Source organism: Varanus komodoensis, unplaced genomic scaffold (assembly GCF_004798865.1).
Source record: "Varanus komodoensis strain SLA01 unplaced genomic scaffold, ASM479886v1 scaffold2, whole genome shotgun sequence".
Classification (NCBI taxonomy): Eukaryota; Metazoa; Chordata; class Lepidosauria; order Squamata; family Varanidae; genus Varanus; species Varanus komodoensis.
In genome coordinates this window covers 41,759,762-41,776,871 of record NW_025335568.1, presented here as the reverse complement: position 1 = coordinate 41,776,871, position 17,110 = coordinate 41,759,762, and the positions used below count along the sequence as shown (strand labels likewise).

The 17,110-nt window shown below is 47.6% G+C and overlaps 1 protein-coding gene across 1 annotated transcript in view; it reads left to right on the top strand.

Moving 5' to 3' along the window:
• The window catches only part of IPO5 (importin 5), a 66,067-nt gene extending 49,743 nt beyond the window's left edge, over positions 1-16,324 (top strand). Inside the window, exons 25-26 of the mRNA XM_044428533.1 lie at positions 8,335-8,476; positions 15,601-16,324. Of these exons, the coding sequence (XP_044284468.1) occupies positions 8,335-8,476; positions 15,601-15,687 (229 nt within the window). The 3' untranslated portion in view covers positions 15,688-16,324. The remainder of the gene's footprint in view (positions 1-8,334; positions 8,477-15,600) is intronic.
• Positions 16,325-17,110: the final 786 nt, after the last annotated feature.

The following is a 17,110-nucleotide window of genomic DNA, read 5'->3' as shown; positions in this document are numbered from 1 at the left end:
CTGCCATTTTGTTCAGTCTTTGTGACTGCTGTTCGCTGTACCTCGTGCCTGTTAACGTCCCTCGCTAAGATCTTTGAGTCCTTACTGTCCATTTTTTGCCTTTATCCCTTCTTTAACTCTCTTTCTTCTATTCTAAAAAAAAACCTCAAAAATATTATCTTACCCTCTATCCTGTCATCTTTTCTTCTTTTTCCACGATGGCACAGCGAGCGGCCTTCCGCAAATGCACCGAATGCAGATCCAAAATGTCGCCTGTGGATCCACATGATCTATGCCTTCTCTGCCTCGGCGAGGGGCATAGAACTGACAAGTGCGGCCATTGCTTGGCATTTACCAAGCAAGCACGGAAGAACAGGGAGAACTGTCTCCGGAAGCTCCTCTGGGACCAGGCCTTGATGCAATCTGATCAGCTGTTCTTACGGCCTGGTTCCTCTTCAGCTGTACCTCCTCCGCGCTCTGCCTCAACTGTGAGTGCTCCTCCGAAGTGTCCCGCTTCCACCTCTCCTCCTCAGTGCCCTTTAGCTGAAGATGCTACTCCAGCGGAGACCCAGGTGCCGTCTTCTTCCCCAGCCAAGAAATGGGAGAAGCACAAGCACATGGGTTCGGATAAGCCTTCCGCTCGTAAAGTACCGAGGAAAGAGAAGGCAGATAAACCCGCTCGCAAAACCAAGAAACCTGATCTCCCCAAACACCAGGGCTCGGGTTCATCGGGCTTCTCGGTACCATCTGCTGCCACGGTATTGACCCCTTCGGGACCGGCCCTGCAACTTACTATGCAGGTGACACCGCTGGGATCCCCCGGGCTTATCATTCGGCCTGAGAGCGTGCCGCCCCAACAAGTGGAGGAGCCGCTTCAGGAGTCCATCTCTGATAGTGAGATTAGAGACTCCCCACCGAGGGAACGATCTCCGACTCCAATGCCCATGACTGAGCCACCTGCGGAGTCACCGTCGCCACCTAGGCGCCGCAGCCGCTCGTCGGAACACCGGGATGACGATTGGAGGATGCATGGATATGGTGCCTTCCCAGACTGGGGTGGTTATCAGTCCTATCCATATTTCCGTCGGAATCGTGCATCTCCATCGGTCCCCAGAGATTCGCCTTCAATGTCCAGGCATGTGGAGAGGGGACGTCCAACCTCCCCTGAAACATCGTCTTCGAGCGACCATCCTCCTTATTATCCGGATTCGGACGAATCTGCGGTTGACTCTACATCCCCCGATGTAGTAGTCGCCTCCCAAGGACCTGCTTTGCCCGATGAGCCACATGTCTCTTTTACGGAGCTCATGTCCCGCCTCGTCCGTTCCCTCGAAATTGAAGCGAGTCAACAGCCTGGCCCATCCACGGATCGGTTCTATGATGTCATGAGGGGAGAACAGTCCGCGGCCGTAGTCCTGCAGCTAATTACCACACTTCGGCAGGCTATGGTCAAACCCTGGGATCAACTGGCCCAACCGCAAGCCACCTCCCGTCGGTATGAGGCCATGTACAGAGTTCGAGAGGACGACATCCCGTTCTTGATTTGCCATCCGCGACCAAACTCTGTCGTCATCGAATCCTCCCCGGGCAGGGAGTCCAGGGGTCATAAGCCCCTCGCAACAAGGAAGGGAGGAAAATCGATATGCTCGCGTGCCGAGTCTATGCGGCCTCTGGACTCGGTGTGCGCATATCGAATTATGAATCAACACTGGCACTTTACCAGTATTTTATTATGCAGAAGCTGGATAACGTTGCTTCCTTCCTTCCAGACCGCCAAGCCGAACTTGCCAAGGTCTTCATCAAAGAAGCAATGCAGGTAGCAGTGCAACAGTTGTCTACTGCACGACATCACGTAGACACCAATTTGAGGGCTCTCGTGAATGCCATCTCACTGCGCCGACACGCGTGGCTCTGCAATTGCAATTTTCCCAACGAGATGAAAAGGAGGATCGAGGAAATGCCATTCGACGGTACCGGATTGTTTCATCAAAAAACTGACCGCAAACTAAAAGCGATACATGAATCGCGTATGACCGCGCTCCCATGAAGCTTCCTCAACAGAGGCGTAAGTGGCAATGGCCTCGTTCCTCCTACCATCCACAGTTCCACCCTCGGCAACACTACCAGCAAAGACAGCAACAGCGGAGACAACAGCCGCAGCAACGTTCCTCCCAGGGCCGGCAGCGCTTCGATGCTGATAAACGTCCACGTTGACGGTCCGGGCAAACCATTCTCTCTTTTCCCACACCACCTTCCCCTCTCCCTTTTGGGGACCGGCTTCAGGGCCAACTCCCCATTTGGGAGTCCATTACATCTGATAGGTGGGTGTTGTCTATCATTCAGTTTGGATATAGGATAGAATTTGATGTCGTCCCTCCACCGTGTCCAATTCGATTTACATCTTCTTCATCTGTACTGTGCAAAGAAGTCTCTCAGTTGCTTCGCAAGGGCGCGATTCGACAACTATCCCGCCCGGAGGGGTTGCACGGATTCTACTCCAGATACTTTACGGTCCCAAAAAGAGACGGTGGTCTTCGTCCGATTTTGGACTTACGAAATCTTAACAAATACATCAAACCAAAAAAGTTTTGGATGACCACTTTACAGAATATTTTTCCGTTACTGAAGAGAGAGGATTGGTTTGCCTCATTGGATTTGAAGGATGCCTATTTTCATTTTGCTACCCATTCTTCGCATAGACGTTTCGTGCGTTTTACTGTTGGGCTCGACTTGTTCAAATATGCTGTGCTGCCCTTTGGCCTGGCCACTTTTACGAGGTGTATGGCACCAGTATGTGCACACTTGCGGACACGAGGAGTGCAAATATACACATACTTAGACGACTGGCTAATTGTTTCCCAAACTAAACAAGGTCTTCTGTCTGCAATACACATGACCTGCGTCTTGCTCGATGATCTTGGACTATGTATTAACCATGAAAAATCATCCCTTATTCCCACACAGGTCATCGACTTTATCAGGGCACGTCTCGACTCCACACGGGAAAGAGCTTTCCTCCCTCCGGACCATCAAGCTACCTTATGTGCCCACATCCATCGAATCCGAACACTCGGAACAGTTCTGGCTATATCCATTCAGAGACTATTGGGGCACATGGCTGCTGCAGTTGCCATTGTCCCGTATGCCAGACTACGTATGCGGGCCATGCAGCTGTTTTTCAACACTTCGTTTCACCCACAGCAAGATTCTCCCAACAAACTGATCCAAATTCCATCTGTGATACTCGACACTCTAGCTTGGTGGACCATTCCGAGCAATCTGTCTGTCGGTGTCTCATTTTGAACACCCCATCCAATGAAGACCCTGTATACAGAGACATCGCTACTCGGATGGGGTGCAACATGTTCGGATCTTCGGGTCCAGGGGACTTGGAACCGATGGGAAGCAAGGAAGCACATCAACTTCCTCGAACTTCAGGCGATCTTCAACACCCTCAAAGCTTTCGAGACTGTGCTATGCCGACAAGTCGTCCAGGTTGCAGCAGACAACATACCAGCTGTCTTCTGCATCAACAAAGAGGGCGGCACAAAATCGCCAGCTTTAGCACGTCTCTCAATGGCCATTTGGGACTGGTGCATACCAAGGGACATTATGCTTCTAGCAGTCCACCTCGCAGGGACTGACAACACCGAAGCAAACATGTTGAGCAGATATATGTCAACAACGCACAAATGGGAGATGGACAGACACATATGCTAGGACCTCTTCTGTTTGTGGGGCTATTCAGACTTGGACTTGTTTGCCACTTGCGACAACAGAGTGTGTGCCCTATACTGTTCCAGGGCAGGCATAGGATCGGGATCGATGGGAGATGCCCTTATGATCCCCTGGGACAACATAGCCTTTTATGCATTTCCTCCAATCCCACTTCTAATGAAAGTGGTAGCGGAAATATCTCAAGAGAATGCCACGGGAATAATATTAACTCCATGGTGGCTGAGACAACCGTGGTTCGCCTCCCGTCTATTCCTCAGCTATTAATGCAGCAAAACAGAGCGGTCCGACATCCAGATCTGACTGCCTTGAGGTTGACGGCATGGCAGATCATTTGAGTCATTCCGCTGCATCGGTACCGACTGCATCCCAACCTCTAGCGGACTGTATTCACTGCACTGTACCGACGGCCCCTACGTCGGTTTCGACGGCAACCGCTTCGCTTCCGACGACTGTTGACCAAGAAATTCAGGCGATTCTTACATCTGCTTTAAGACCGTCCACTCGTCGCTCTTATGCGGCTAAATGGAAGAGATTCTCTTCCTTTGCAGAACACCATTCTTTTTCTCCTGGAATGGCCTCAATTGACAATATTTTGCCATTTCTCCTGGAACTCTATCACTTGGGACTGAAATCGTCATCCATTAAAGTTTATGTAGCCGCTATTTCACACTATAATGGTGCGCTTCAAGGGGTATCAGTTGTCTCTCAACCTCTGCTTTGACGTTTTCTTCGGGGGTTACAGAACTTACACCCTTCTATTCGCCCGGCTATGCCAACGTGGAGCCTTTTGGTCATACTCCAAGCACTTACCAAACCTCCGTTCGAGCCGCTGGCGACTGTCGACCTACGCCTGGTGTCCTGGAAAACAGCTTTCCTCGTAGCGGTGACATCAGCTCGGAGAGCGAGCGAACTTCCTGCTCTCCGCATAGACCCTCCATATCTTAATTTCCATGAGGAAAAGGTCATTCTTTGTATGGACTCTTCGTTTCTTCCTAAAGTGGCTACACCATTCCACTTGAGTCAAGATATTGTTCTGCCAGTGTTCTATCCAGCACCGTCGAATCCAGTACAGCGGGCTCTACACACCCTTGATGTTCGCCGCTGCTTGGCTTTCTATCACTCCCATACGGAATCCTTCCATCGCACAAACAAACTATTTGTTAAGTACTCCGAACATGACAAAGGACTGCCAGTCACACCTCAACGGCTGTCACACTGGATCACCCAGACTATTGTCTTGGCCTATCAACTATCAAAAATAGATTTACCTGTTACCCCGAGGGATCACTCTACACGAGCTGTTGCGACTTCATCCGCCTTTGCCGCAGGGGTCCCGCTTCAAGATTTCTGTAAAGCTGCAACGTGGGCAGGGCCATGCACTTTTGCCAAGCACTATCAGCTTGATGTGCGCACCAGGCAGGACTGCTCTTTTGGCAGTTCTGTTCGTCTGTTCTTCGCTGATGACACCTCCCTCCTCCGAGTTGGGTAAGCTTGCTAATCACCCATATGTGTGATGCACAGAGGCCACGATGAAGAAAGGCAGGTTGCTTACCTGTAACTGATGTTCTTCGAGTGGCCATCTGTGCAGTCACACAACCCACCCACCGGCCCCACTCGGTGTCCATGAGTAGATTCTACTTTTCAGTACCATACTGTAATTTGCATCGGTACCAATGGTATATGCCGGTGAGTGGATATTGTTCTCGGTACCGTGCTATAATTTGTATCAGTACCATTGGGGTACAGTGCTGTTTGTCATTAATTTTATTCTTAACCTGTAGAGGGTGAACGTTCGGTCTTCAAGACTGAACAAAATGGCAGACACTCGGCTCTATTTATACCACGAAGGGGGAGGGGAGGGGAGTTTTCCCGCCAAAAACCGTTAGCTTTTTAATCTTCCGGCCTAGGCACTGCGCAGGCGCAGCACCCATATGTGTGACTGCACAGATGGCCACTCGAAGAACATCAGTTACAGGTAAGCAACCTGCCTATCTGGAGTACCTGCTCCTCAGTTGTGGCCACTGCCCTGGTTTTAACATCATTTGCGAATTTGATCAGCAGACTGTTCACCCCTTCTTTCATGTTGTCGATGAAAAGTTTAAACAGGATCGGCCCCAGGACAGAGCTCTGGGGGATGTTGCATGTATAGGTTGTGTTGCCCCCAGGTAGGAAAACAAACATTGCAGGTCACCACCACTGTGGAGTCTTCTTGGTCCATCGTTTGTGTGATCTTTGTGATTCTGACTTGGGGAGCTGTTGCAACCACTGTGATGCTTTCTCCTGTCTTTAAAGATTAAGAACGCAGCCCTACTAATAAATAATAGTGTTTTACAAGGAGGAAAACAACTGTGTGGGAGAACTAAGGAGAAAGGAAAGAAAAGGAGGGGACCTTTAGGGACTTCTCCCACCGAACTTCATCACCAAACTCCTGTTTGCTCACTCTGGTCACTTGCTCCCTGGAAGCTTAGCTGTTTGTTTCCTGGAGGCTCCAGTCCAACTGGAGCAGCTTGCTCCAATCTGCTCTGCTCTGCTCTGCTCTGAGTCAGGAACCAGAATGAATCACCCCACTCACACAATTGCTGTTAGTTGATCAGGACAGTCTCCTTCAGTTAATCAGCTAAACAGGAACTTCCCTTCAGTCGTATCTTCTGAAGTACACATGGTCTCTTAAAAAACAAAAGAGTGTTTGCTGGGCTAGTGCAGGCACCTCTCTGCTTTGCCTCTGCCTGCCTCTCCTCTTACACTACACCTCTGCCACCACATTCTTGTTTGCTCTCCTTGTTTGCTCACTCCTTGGGAACTTGGCTGCTTGTATCCCAGAGGCCCTAGTCCAGGTGGGGCAGCTTGCTCTAATCCTCTTTGCTCTACTAGGAGTCGGGAACCAGAAGGTTCCCTGTTCAGCCCACAGAGCCTTCTTAGATTCTTACATGGGATGGAATTTCTGCATATATTTTGGACAACAGATAGCAGAATGAAGGTGGTGGGCTTTCTGTAGGACTTGTAGGAGTTGCTCCGTCCATCCTCCATTGTTCCAATTCCATTCATGCACTGCCTGAAGCCATAAACAAAGCATTTCCCACTCAAGGAGGAGTCAGGTGCCGTTTAGCTGCTGCTGCTGCCGTTTCACCTATGCTGCACTTTCTATATGTCCTCCATGCTTCCAGGCAACTTCTGTTAGGGTCATTGTGCACAAGTTTTCCTAGATGAGGACTGTTCATAGCAAAGTTCATCCCTGGCTAAAGTTTTGTCTGAAACGTCACCCAGTCCTGCAGTCAAGGTCTGAGTAGCCACAGAAGGCCAGATGGGGGACATCAAAACTGTTCCCTACCCAAGCTCTTAACTGACTGAGGAACAGTACCTAGGGCAAGGCTATGAAGATAGCATCTGTTCAAGTCTAAATGACCCCTTTGTCTGATCCATAAACTATCAGTAACAATGTGTATTTTAATAAATCCGTTTATTATTTATTTAGACAAAGATCAACAATGCCATTTTCATAAATAAACTGACACTATAGTTGCATTTTCAGAAGGATGTTTTAATTATCTCGTGTGTTGTGTGCTTCTTAGTTGAACAGTGAGAGCACAGAAAGGCATTATGGCTGCCTTCAAGCTTTAGAACTTCCTTTGTGCAGATAACTGACATCCTGAATATGTTTTCTAAATAGCTTCCTTTTTTACTCTATCATTTGTATTTATGTTAATTTTCATTTCCATTAAAGGTAAAGGTTTCCCCTTGACCTTGAAGTCCAGTCATGTCTGACTTTAGGGGGCGGTGCTCATCTCCATTTCCTAGCCAAGGGAGCCAGCATTTGTCTGCAGATAGTCTCCATGGTCATGTGGCCGGCATGACTAAACACCAGTGTGCACGGAACGCTGTTTACCTTCCCACCAAAGTGGCACCTTTTTATCTACTTGCATGTGCATGCTTTCGCACTGCAAGGTTGGCAGGAGCTGGGACGGGGCAACAGGAACTCACCCTGTTGTGCAGATTCAAACTGGCAACCTTTTGATCAACCAGCCTAGCAGCACAGCAGTTTAAACCACTGCGCCACCTGCATCCCTTCATTTCCATTAGGAATGGCTAAAAATCCACAGTCACAAATTTTAATGAAACAGAATAAATTAGAAATCCTGTCAAATTATAAATCCAATATGCTTGAGCAGTATCTGTTCTTTTAGGTCTTTGCTCCCATTGTGTATACAATTCTACATTCGTGATATAATGAGAGGATCTGTAGCCAAGACAAAGTGTCATCTTAGATAGTTGCACATTGGCAAAGCAAGGCTGCCCCAAAAATACCAAGTTGTTGCCCAAAAAAGTGGACCACCTCATCATTCAGCTGGTTTTTAAAAGTAACTTGTTTCCATCTTAATGGTAATGTTTGGCGGTACTCATTTATTGTAAACTTAGTATGCAACTTTATATGCAATCCTTACCCAACCATAGTTGAGTAAGGTAAATCATTAGCATTCCATGTTGTAATATGCTTGTGGGTACTTAATGCGTTCATGGCAACCCTCAGTTTAAGCCTAAAATCCTCATTAAAGCTCATGTATCTTGCACTACTTTTTAAATATTAATCAGGCCAAATCTTTGTTCTTATCTTCCCGATAGTAATAATCCCATTGTCCTGGGCCCCAACAATTCTAATCTGCCCAAAATATTCAGTATAATTGCGGATGGTGAAATTAATGAAGCTATCAAGCATGAAGATCCATGTACCAAACGACTGGCTAATGTAGTTCGGCAAGTGCAGGTAAATGCAAAATAATATTTTTATATGTTAGCTTGCTTTGTCACCTCACAGAATTATACCATGATGTTTCCACTCAAGTAACAATATCTTTAAATGGGGGGAATAGTTATAATCAATTTACTAATTATATTCAGGTTAATAGAAATAATTCAGCGGAGCTGGCAAGCAACAGTATTTCAGCAGTAGTAAATAGGAGGTGGAAGGAAGGCATCTTAACAGGGTTGTAGAGCATCTGTCATTGCCATTATGGAGCCTACCTGACAGTGGAAAGGTGAGAGGCAAGACAAACGAGATTCCTGATTTTCAGATTCAACAAAAGTCAGGAAAAAGGAAGGGTTCCTAAATTCAGGTATCACTTTTTTTCTGTAGTGTCCTATTTCTCAACAGGTTAGCTTATTTCTGTCTACTGTTGTATCTAGCAATCACCCATATACTTTCTCTAGAATAGTTAATCTCTAAAATAATATTAATAATGCTAGTTATTTTTGAGCAAAGATGAGCAAGCTCTGACCCTCAAGACATTTTGACCTACAGCTCTCATCATCCCTGGCCAGCATTGCCATATTTGAGTAATTAGGGAGTTGCAAGTCAAAACTTCTAGAAGAGCACAAGTTGCTCATCCCTAGAATGAAATATTTTTACCTTTGTTTTTGATCACTCCTTTGAAACTTTTTATGCTGCCATTGTCTCCACAAACATGACTGTGCCTAGATGAAGTTGGATGCCTTTAAGAGACACTAATTTTAAAAAAAAGTATTTCATTGTTGTTCGTCATGGCCTCTGTGCATCACACATATGGGTGCTGTGCCTGCGCAGTGCCTATGTCCAGAAAGATTGAAAAGTTTAACGGTTTTGGCGGGAACTCTGCACCCCTCCCCCCCCATGGTATAAAAGGGCAGAGTGCCCGCCATTTCCTCAGTCTTCTTGCGACCACCGTTCACTGTGCCTCGAGCCTTTCGTCTCTCAGTTTTTACACGTTTATCCAGTTGCTATTATCTCTCTTAGTCATTATGATTCCAAGTTTTTCCCTCCCTGTTAGAAGTTTTTCTTCTCAATTTCCCCCTTTCCCTGTTTAAAAAAAAAAAACCAAAAAAAATTGTTCCTCTTTCTCTTCGCTTTGCTATCTTCTCTTTCTTCCTCGATGGCGCAGCATGCAGCTTTCCCAAGTATTCTCAGTGTGGGTCCAAAATGTCACCTACTGATCTGCATGATCTGTGCCGTCTCTGTCTTGGAGAAGGGCACAGAACTGATAAATGTGGCCATTGTCAGACTTTTACGAAGCAGGCGAGGAAAAATTGGGAGAACCGCCTGCGCAAATTTTTGTGGGACCAAGCCCTACTCCAGTCGGACCAACTGGCGGGCAAATCTGCTCCGTCCACCTCTTCCACCACACCTCCGCCCCGCCTGTCCACTGATGATGCCCCTTTGCCAGAGGGTCAACGGTCCTCTGTGTCTCCACATAAGCAAACGGAGAAGAGGAAGCATAGTGGTTCGGACAAGTCCCCAGGCCATAAGGAGCCTAAGAAGGACAAGTCGGCTCGCAAGCTTAAGAAGCCTGACCATTTCAGGCACCATGACTCGGGTTCGTCTGCCCTGTCAATTCTGACGGCTGTCTCGGTACCGACACCTACTGGCCCAGCCCTCCAGTTGGCCATGCAAGTGACTCTGCCTGGGTCTCCAAGACAGGTTGCACCTTTCGTCCAGTCCTCTCCCAAACACCGAGACGTTCCCTTGTTGGGATCAATTTCCGATGGAGAGATTCGAGACTCTCCTCCAATGGCTCATTCACCGACTCCCCAACCATCACTCGAGCCTTCCCCAAGGGCTGCTCCTCAGCAGGCGCGATATCAACAGCTTGCCTCTGTCCGGCCCTTGGAAGAATGGGTGCAACCACCCCACAGGCTGTCTCGTCGCAAGCCATGGGATGATGATCCACCTTATGGTTACTACCCGTCAGTGCGCGATCGTACCCTCTCTTCAGTACCAAGAGACGCTCCTTTGACTTCGAGAGCAGCTCAGTCCAGGCGTCGCACTTTGCCTGTTGACTCTTCTTCTAGTCTCCCGCCTCCCTACAATTCAGACTTGGAGGACTCCGAAATGGTGTCTACTTCACCAGACACGGTGATCTCTACACAGGGTCCCAGCTCACTGGAGGAACCCTATGTAACTTTTGGGGAACTGATGGCGAGGCTTACAAGGTCACTTGAGATCAAGGCCCAGCACTGCTTCAATCCCAGTACCGACAAGTTCTACAACATTGTCAAGGGTGAACAGTCCGCCGCCATCATTTCGCTGCTGATTGCTACTCTTCGCCAGGCAATGATGGAACCGTGGAACTACCCTAACCAGCCTCAGCCTACTTCGCGGCGATACAAGTCCATGTATCGGGTCCATGAGTAGGATATCCCATTCCTCCTGCGTCATCTGAGACCAGACCCAATTGTTGTTGAGTCCTCTCAAGTACGTGAGTCAAGGGGACACACTACTCCTCGTGACAAAGAGGGCCGTAAGATCGACATGTTGGCTCGCCGGATCTATGCCGCTACAGGACTTGGCCTCCGTATTTTTAATTATGAGGCCACGCTGGTACAATACCACTATTTTCTAATGCAAAAGTTAGAAAATATCACGGCCTCACTTCCAGACCAGCAAAAGGACTTGGCTAGAATCTTCATTAAAGAGGCTATGCAGGTGGTAATCTAGCAGCTTTCCATGGTGAGGCACCATGTCGACTCCAATCTAGAGCTCTCGTCAGCGCCGTAGCCCTCCATCTCCATGTTTGGCTCCAGAATTGCAACTTCCTGGATGAGACGAAATGCCAGATTGAAGACATGCCCTTCAACGGTTCAGGGCTCTTCAGTGCTAGGACGGACCACAAGATGAAGACTATCCATGAGTCGAGGGTCATTGCTCGCCGGATGGAAGTTCCTAACCAATCGTGCCGTAAGTGGTCTTGGTCTCGCCCATCCTATAGATACCAGCCTTACTCACAATTTCCAGGCCGTCAGCAGTTCCAACCCCGCCAACAGCGTCGGAAGCAACAACAACGCTTCCAGCAGAACCGTCGTCGTCCCAACTCTGACAAACGGCAGTGTTGACGGGACGAGAGAACCTTTTCTCCTTAACCCACCTTCCCCTCTTCCTTTTGGGGATCGGCTGCAAAGTCAGCTCCCCATTTGGGTTTTATCCATCATACAGCACAGATACAGAATTGAGTTTGATACAGTGCCCCCACCGGGACCGATCTGATTTACGCCTCAGTCATTGGTTCTCATTGACGAAGTTCAACAGCTTCTTTGTAAAGGAGCGATTCAACAGCTTGCGCACTCTGAGGGTCTCCACGGCTTCTACTCAAGATATTTCATGATCCCTAAGTGTGATGGTGGTCTTCGTCCGATACTGGACTTATGTGACATCAATAGGTTTATCAAAACCAAAAAGTTTTGGATGACCACCCTTCAAAATATCCTTCCGTTGCTTAGGAGAGAGGATTGGTTCGCTTCTCTGGACTTGAAAGATGCCTATTTTCACATTACCATTCACCCGTCCCACAGGCGTCTTCTTCGATTCACTGTCGGTTCTGACCTGTTTGAGTTTAACATCCTTCCATTTGGAGTGGCTACTGCCCCCCGGGTTTTTACGAAGTGCATGGCCCCAGTGTGTGTGCATCTTTGGCTCCAAGGCATTCAAATGTACCCCTACCTGGATGACTGGCTGATCATCTCCCAATCTAAGGAAGGCCTTCAGTCATCAATTCAAACTATTTGTGCTCTCTTGGACAATTTGGAACTATGCATTAATCAGGAGAAGTCATGCCTTATTCCCGTACAGGTCATCGACTTCATTGGAGCCCATCTCAATTCCACGCTGATGAGAGCCTTATTTATTTATTTATTTATTCGATTTATATCCTGCCTTTTTCCTACAAAGGGCTCAAGGCAGCTTACATCATTCTCCTCCTCCATCTTATCCCCACAACAGCAACCCTCTGAGATAGGTTGGGCTGAGAGTCTGTGACTGGCCCAAAGTCACCCAGTTGGCTCCATGGCTGAGCGGGGACTAGAACCCACATGGTCTGAGTCCCAGTCCCATGCTTTTAACCACTACACCACACTGGCTCTCCTTCGACAAAATCGACAGGACAATCTGTGTTCATCGATCTGTCAAATCCACATGGACAGAGCTGTCCCAGCACTCTCAGTGCAAAAACTTCTCAGCCATATGGCCTTTACAGTATCCACAGTTCCCCACGCCAGGCTACAGGTGAGACCACTCCAGTTGTGGTTCAACAGATTGTTTCAACCTCAACGAGACTTACCTCACTGTCTTCTCCGCCTTCCGACCTCCGTCCTCCAGACTCTATCATGGTGGACTACGCAGCACAATCTGTCTGTGGGCGTCCCATTTCGTCCACCTCACCCGACCTTGACTCTGTTTACCGATGCCTTCCTTACCGGGTGGGGAGCTCTATGTGCTGGTCTCCGTACACAGGGCACCTGTGACTGTCGGGAGACCACCAGACACATCAATTACCTTGAACTCCTGGCAGTCTTCAAAGCCCTTGGATTGTTCGAGGACTCTCTTCGGTGACATGTTGTCCAAATTACCTCCAACAACATTGTTGCTGTATTCTATATAAACAAACAGGGCAGGACAAAGTCCACCCCCCTGGCCTGCCTGGCAATGCAACTGTGGGACTGGTGCATCCCCAGGGAGATCACCCTCCTTGCAGTTCACCTGGCCAGTACTGACAACGAGGAGGCCGACACCCTCAGCAGGCAGATGTCGACAACCCATGAATGGGAACTGGATCGTTTGACTTGCCATCGCCTCTTCCAGACTTGGGGCTCTCTGGACGTAGACTTGTTCGCCACTCACACAAACAAGGTGTGCTAGGTGTTCTGCTCTCGTGCTGGCATCGGCCTGGGATAGACGGGGGACGCGCTCATGATCCCTTGGACAAACACGTTCTTTTATGTGTTTCCCCCGATCCCGCTCATAATGAGGGTTCTAGCCAAGTTCATCTGCGATGGTGCCATGGGGATCCTGATCACCCCCTGGTGGCCCCATCAACCATGGTCCCCTACTCTTCTCCACCTATCCGGCAGCACCTTTTTCCACCTGCCTCTCATACCTCATCTGATAACAGTGCGGAGCTGTTCGCCACCTGGATCTTCCTTCACTCAACCTGACAGCCTGGCTCATTCAATGATCCACAGGGACCCTTGGGTACCAGCGGATCCCGGGACTCCTATACTTGCCCGACATCATCCCGATACAGCCTCTTCTTCCCTGCTACCAATAGACTCCTCGTTGAACCCAGTGAGAGCCAGTGTGGTATAGTGGTTAAGAGCATGGGACTGGGACTCAGATGATCTGGGTTCTAGTCCCCGCTCAACCATGGAGCCAACTGGGTGACTTTGGGCCAGTCACAAACTCTCAGCCCAACCTGCCTCACAGGGTTGTTGCTGTGGGGATAAGATGGAGGAGGAGAATGATGTAAGCTGCCTTGAGTCCTTTGGTAGGAAAAAGGCAGGATAGAAATAAACAAACAAACAAACAAACCCGAGTGTTCTCCATCCCAATATCCAATTCATTCTTCAGTCTGCCCAAAGACCTGCAACTCACCAGTCTTATGCGGCCAAATGGAAGCGCTTCACATCCTTTGCTGAATCCAACAATTTTGTTGTTTCTTCGGCCTCTGTTGAAAATGTCCTTCAATTTCTCTTATCACTCCATCAGTCGGGACTTAAGCCATCTTCCATGAAAGTTTATACAGCTGCAATCTCCCACTACCGTGGACAGGTGCAGGGTTCTTCAATTTTTTCTTATACCCTCATACATTGATTCCTTAAGGGTCTACAGAACCTTCAGCCACCACTTTGACCAGTTATTCCTACTTGGAGCTTCTCAGTCATCCTCCAGGCACTCACTCAAGCTCCTTTCGAGCCCCTGGCAACTACTGACTTATGTCTCCTGTCTTGGAAGACTGCCTTTCTCATCGCGGTCACGTCTGCCAGAAGGGCTAGTGAACTCTGCGCACTTCGGATAGATCCTCCTTACCTTAACTTTCATAAGAAGAAAGTCGTTCTCCGCACTGATCCAGCATTCTTACCTAAAGTCGTATCTCCCTTTCATATTAACCAGGACATTGTGTTACCTGCCTTTTTCCCTACACCCGCTACACCAATAGAATGGTCGTTGCATGCTCTCGACATTCGTCGCTGTCTTGCCTTTTACAGGTCTCGCACGGAGTCCTTCCGTAAATCTAACTGTCTCTTTATTAAATACTCGGACTGTGATAAGGGCTCTCCTGTTGGTTCGCAGAGACTTTCAAAGTGGATCATGTAGACCATCGAGCTAGCGTATCCGCTCTCCAATCTTGACTTACCTGTCATGCCCAGAGGGCATTCCACGAGGGCGGTAGCTGCTTCCTCTGCTTTTGCTGCTGGCATTCCGATCCAGGACATTTGCAAGGCTGCCACTTGGACTACTCCTTGCACCTTTGCCAGGCATTACCGCCTTGATGTGCGTGCCAGACACGATTGCTCCTTTGGCTGGGCAATCCTTTCTTCTGTTCTTAAATGATGACACCACCCGCCTCCGGGTCTGGTAAGCTTGTTAATCACCAATATGTGTGATGCACAGAGGCCACGACGAAGAAAGGCAGGTTGCTCACCTGTAACTGTTGTTCTTCGAGTGGCCATCTGTGCATTCACACAACCCACCTGCCGGCCCCGCTCAGTGTCGGTGAATGGGTTTATACGGTACCGTTTCTCCTCGATAATGGTTTCGTTGAAAAATTTTCTCTTGGGTTCAGCAGTTCCTTGCAATATCTCTCACTCCCACGAGGGAGTGAAGGATCGGTCTTCAGTAGACTGAGGAAATGGCAGGCAGTCCGCCCTTTTATACCATGGGGGTGGGGTGTACGGAGTTCCTGCCAAAACCGTTAAGCTTTTCAATCTTTCTGGCCATAGGCACTGCGCAGGCGCAGCACCCATATGTGTGAATGCACAGATGGCCACTCAAAGAACGACAGTTACAGGTGAGCAACCTGCCTTTTTTGTAGGCTATATATTAATGTGAATGTTTAACTAACCCACTACTTCTCCTTTATTCTCTAGACTTCTGGAGGCTTGTGGACAGAATGCATATCTCAGCTCAGTGCAGACCAGCAGGCAGCCATACAGGAGCTCCTGAACTCTGCGTAAAGGGCCTTTATTACCCACAAGAAAACTCCAAATAAACACTTACCCTTTGGTTTAGGTTTCTTTGTTTTGTTTTTGAGAAAAAAAACTGTAGCGCATGTAGGCCATTCTGCAACCTACAGGCAGTGGCAGCAGGAAGAAATGGTTTCAAATGGTGTTGCAATGAATTTCCTCCCCATCTGCACTGAAGGAGCTCCATGTAAACCCTGCAGTAGCACTGAAGAGTATTTTTCTAATGGTATGAACCAACCACATGATGTTGAAAGGGAAACAAGTTGAATTTCCATTAAGCATAAAGTAATTAAGGCAGCATTAAAACCAGGTATTCAGTAGACACCCATTACAAAAGATTACAGGCATTTTTACCCTCTAGTGTTAACATGTTTTGGAGTGTGAGTATTTTCATAGGGTAGAGAACACCCTTCTGCCCACCAAACCAGTAGATTAAGAGACTCTAAACTGATGGCAACTTTGAGCATGAAGACTTCATCGATTTCGCATTCAGTTTTCTGAAACAGGCTTGTGTAGTGACTCAATGAAGAAAGCCATTGAGCTCCCAGCCCTTGAATGTGAAGTGTCTTTGGCATGTCTAAAAGTATCTCATCCACTCCTCAATAAATGACATTGAAATGAAGTCAAAGCTTGTGTAAAAGTCCAGTGCTGTGTGGTCTCTTGTTTGCTTTCACTGATTGTATTTCTAAGTACTATATTTCAGATTCAAAATGCTTGGCCTGTAATCACTCATGTCTTTAGTCTTCCTATTACATTATGCAGGGATTTGAGGAGCCCCTTCTTATAGCAGGTTAGTGTCCTCTGGATGAATTCTTTCTTTTTAATTAGTTCTCTGTATCTTCTGAAAGATGTAAAGTTCAATTACAGAATGATTCTGGTTATTGAATAGGATTTTCTAGTGTTTGAACATTAGCACACATGCACTACTTCATTTCTAATGGAATGTGTACCTTATTTTGGTAGGTCAATGTAATTTAAGTACAATCTATGTCCAATGCTTCAGTTGAGGCTTCTCTATTATGAGATCTTCAGTGTGAGCATTTTGTTTTGTACTTAAGTATCCCAAGGAGCAGAAGGCTATTTGGTAGGGTCACACTATAAAATAGTTAAAATTTCACAAACTGAATGAAGCATATATTTTTAAAGAAAGTATGTAACTGTGTTACATTGAATTTTGTTATTAAAACAGATTGGCAACATTAAAGGGACTGAATCAAGATGATTTGTCTGAAGTTCTGGCCCAGAAAAGTTTACCCTACAATACAATGAGATTCCACTGTATGTTTCCTTTTGACATAGAAATAGTATAGACTATTAAGGCACATACGCTGGACTATTCTAGTCCGTCAATGAGACACTGTCTGGCCCCATTTTTACTTTGTTTACCTAGTCTGGAGAATGTGAATGTGAAGGC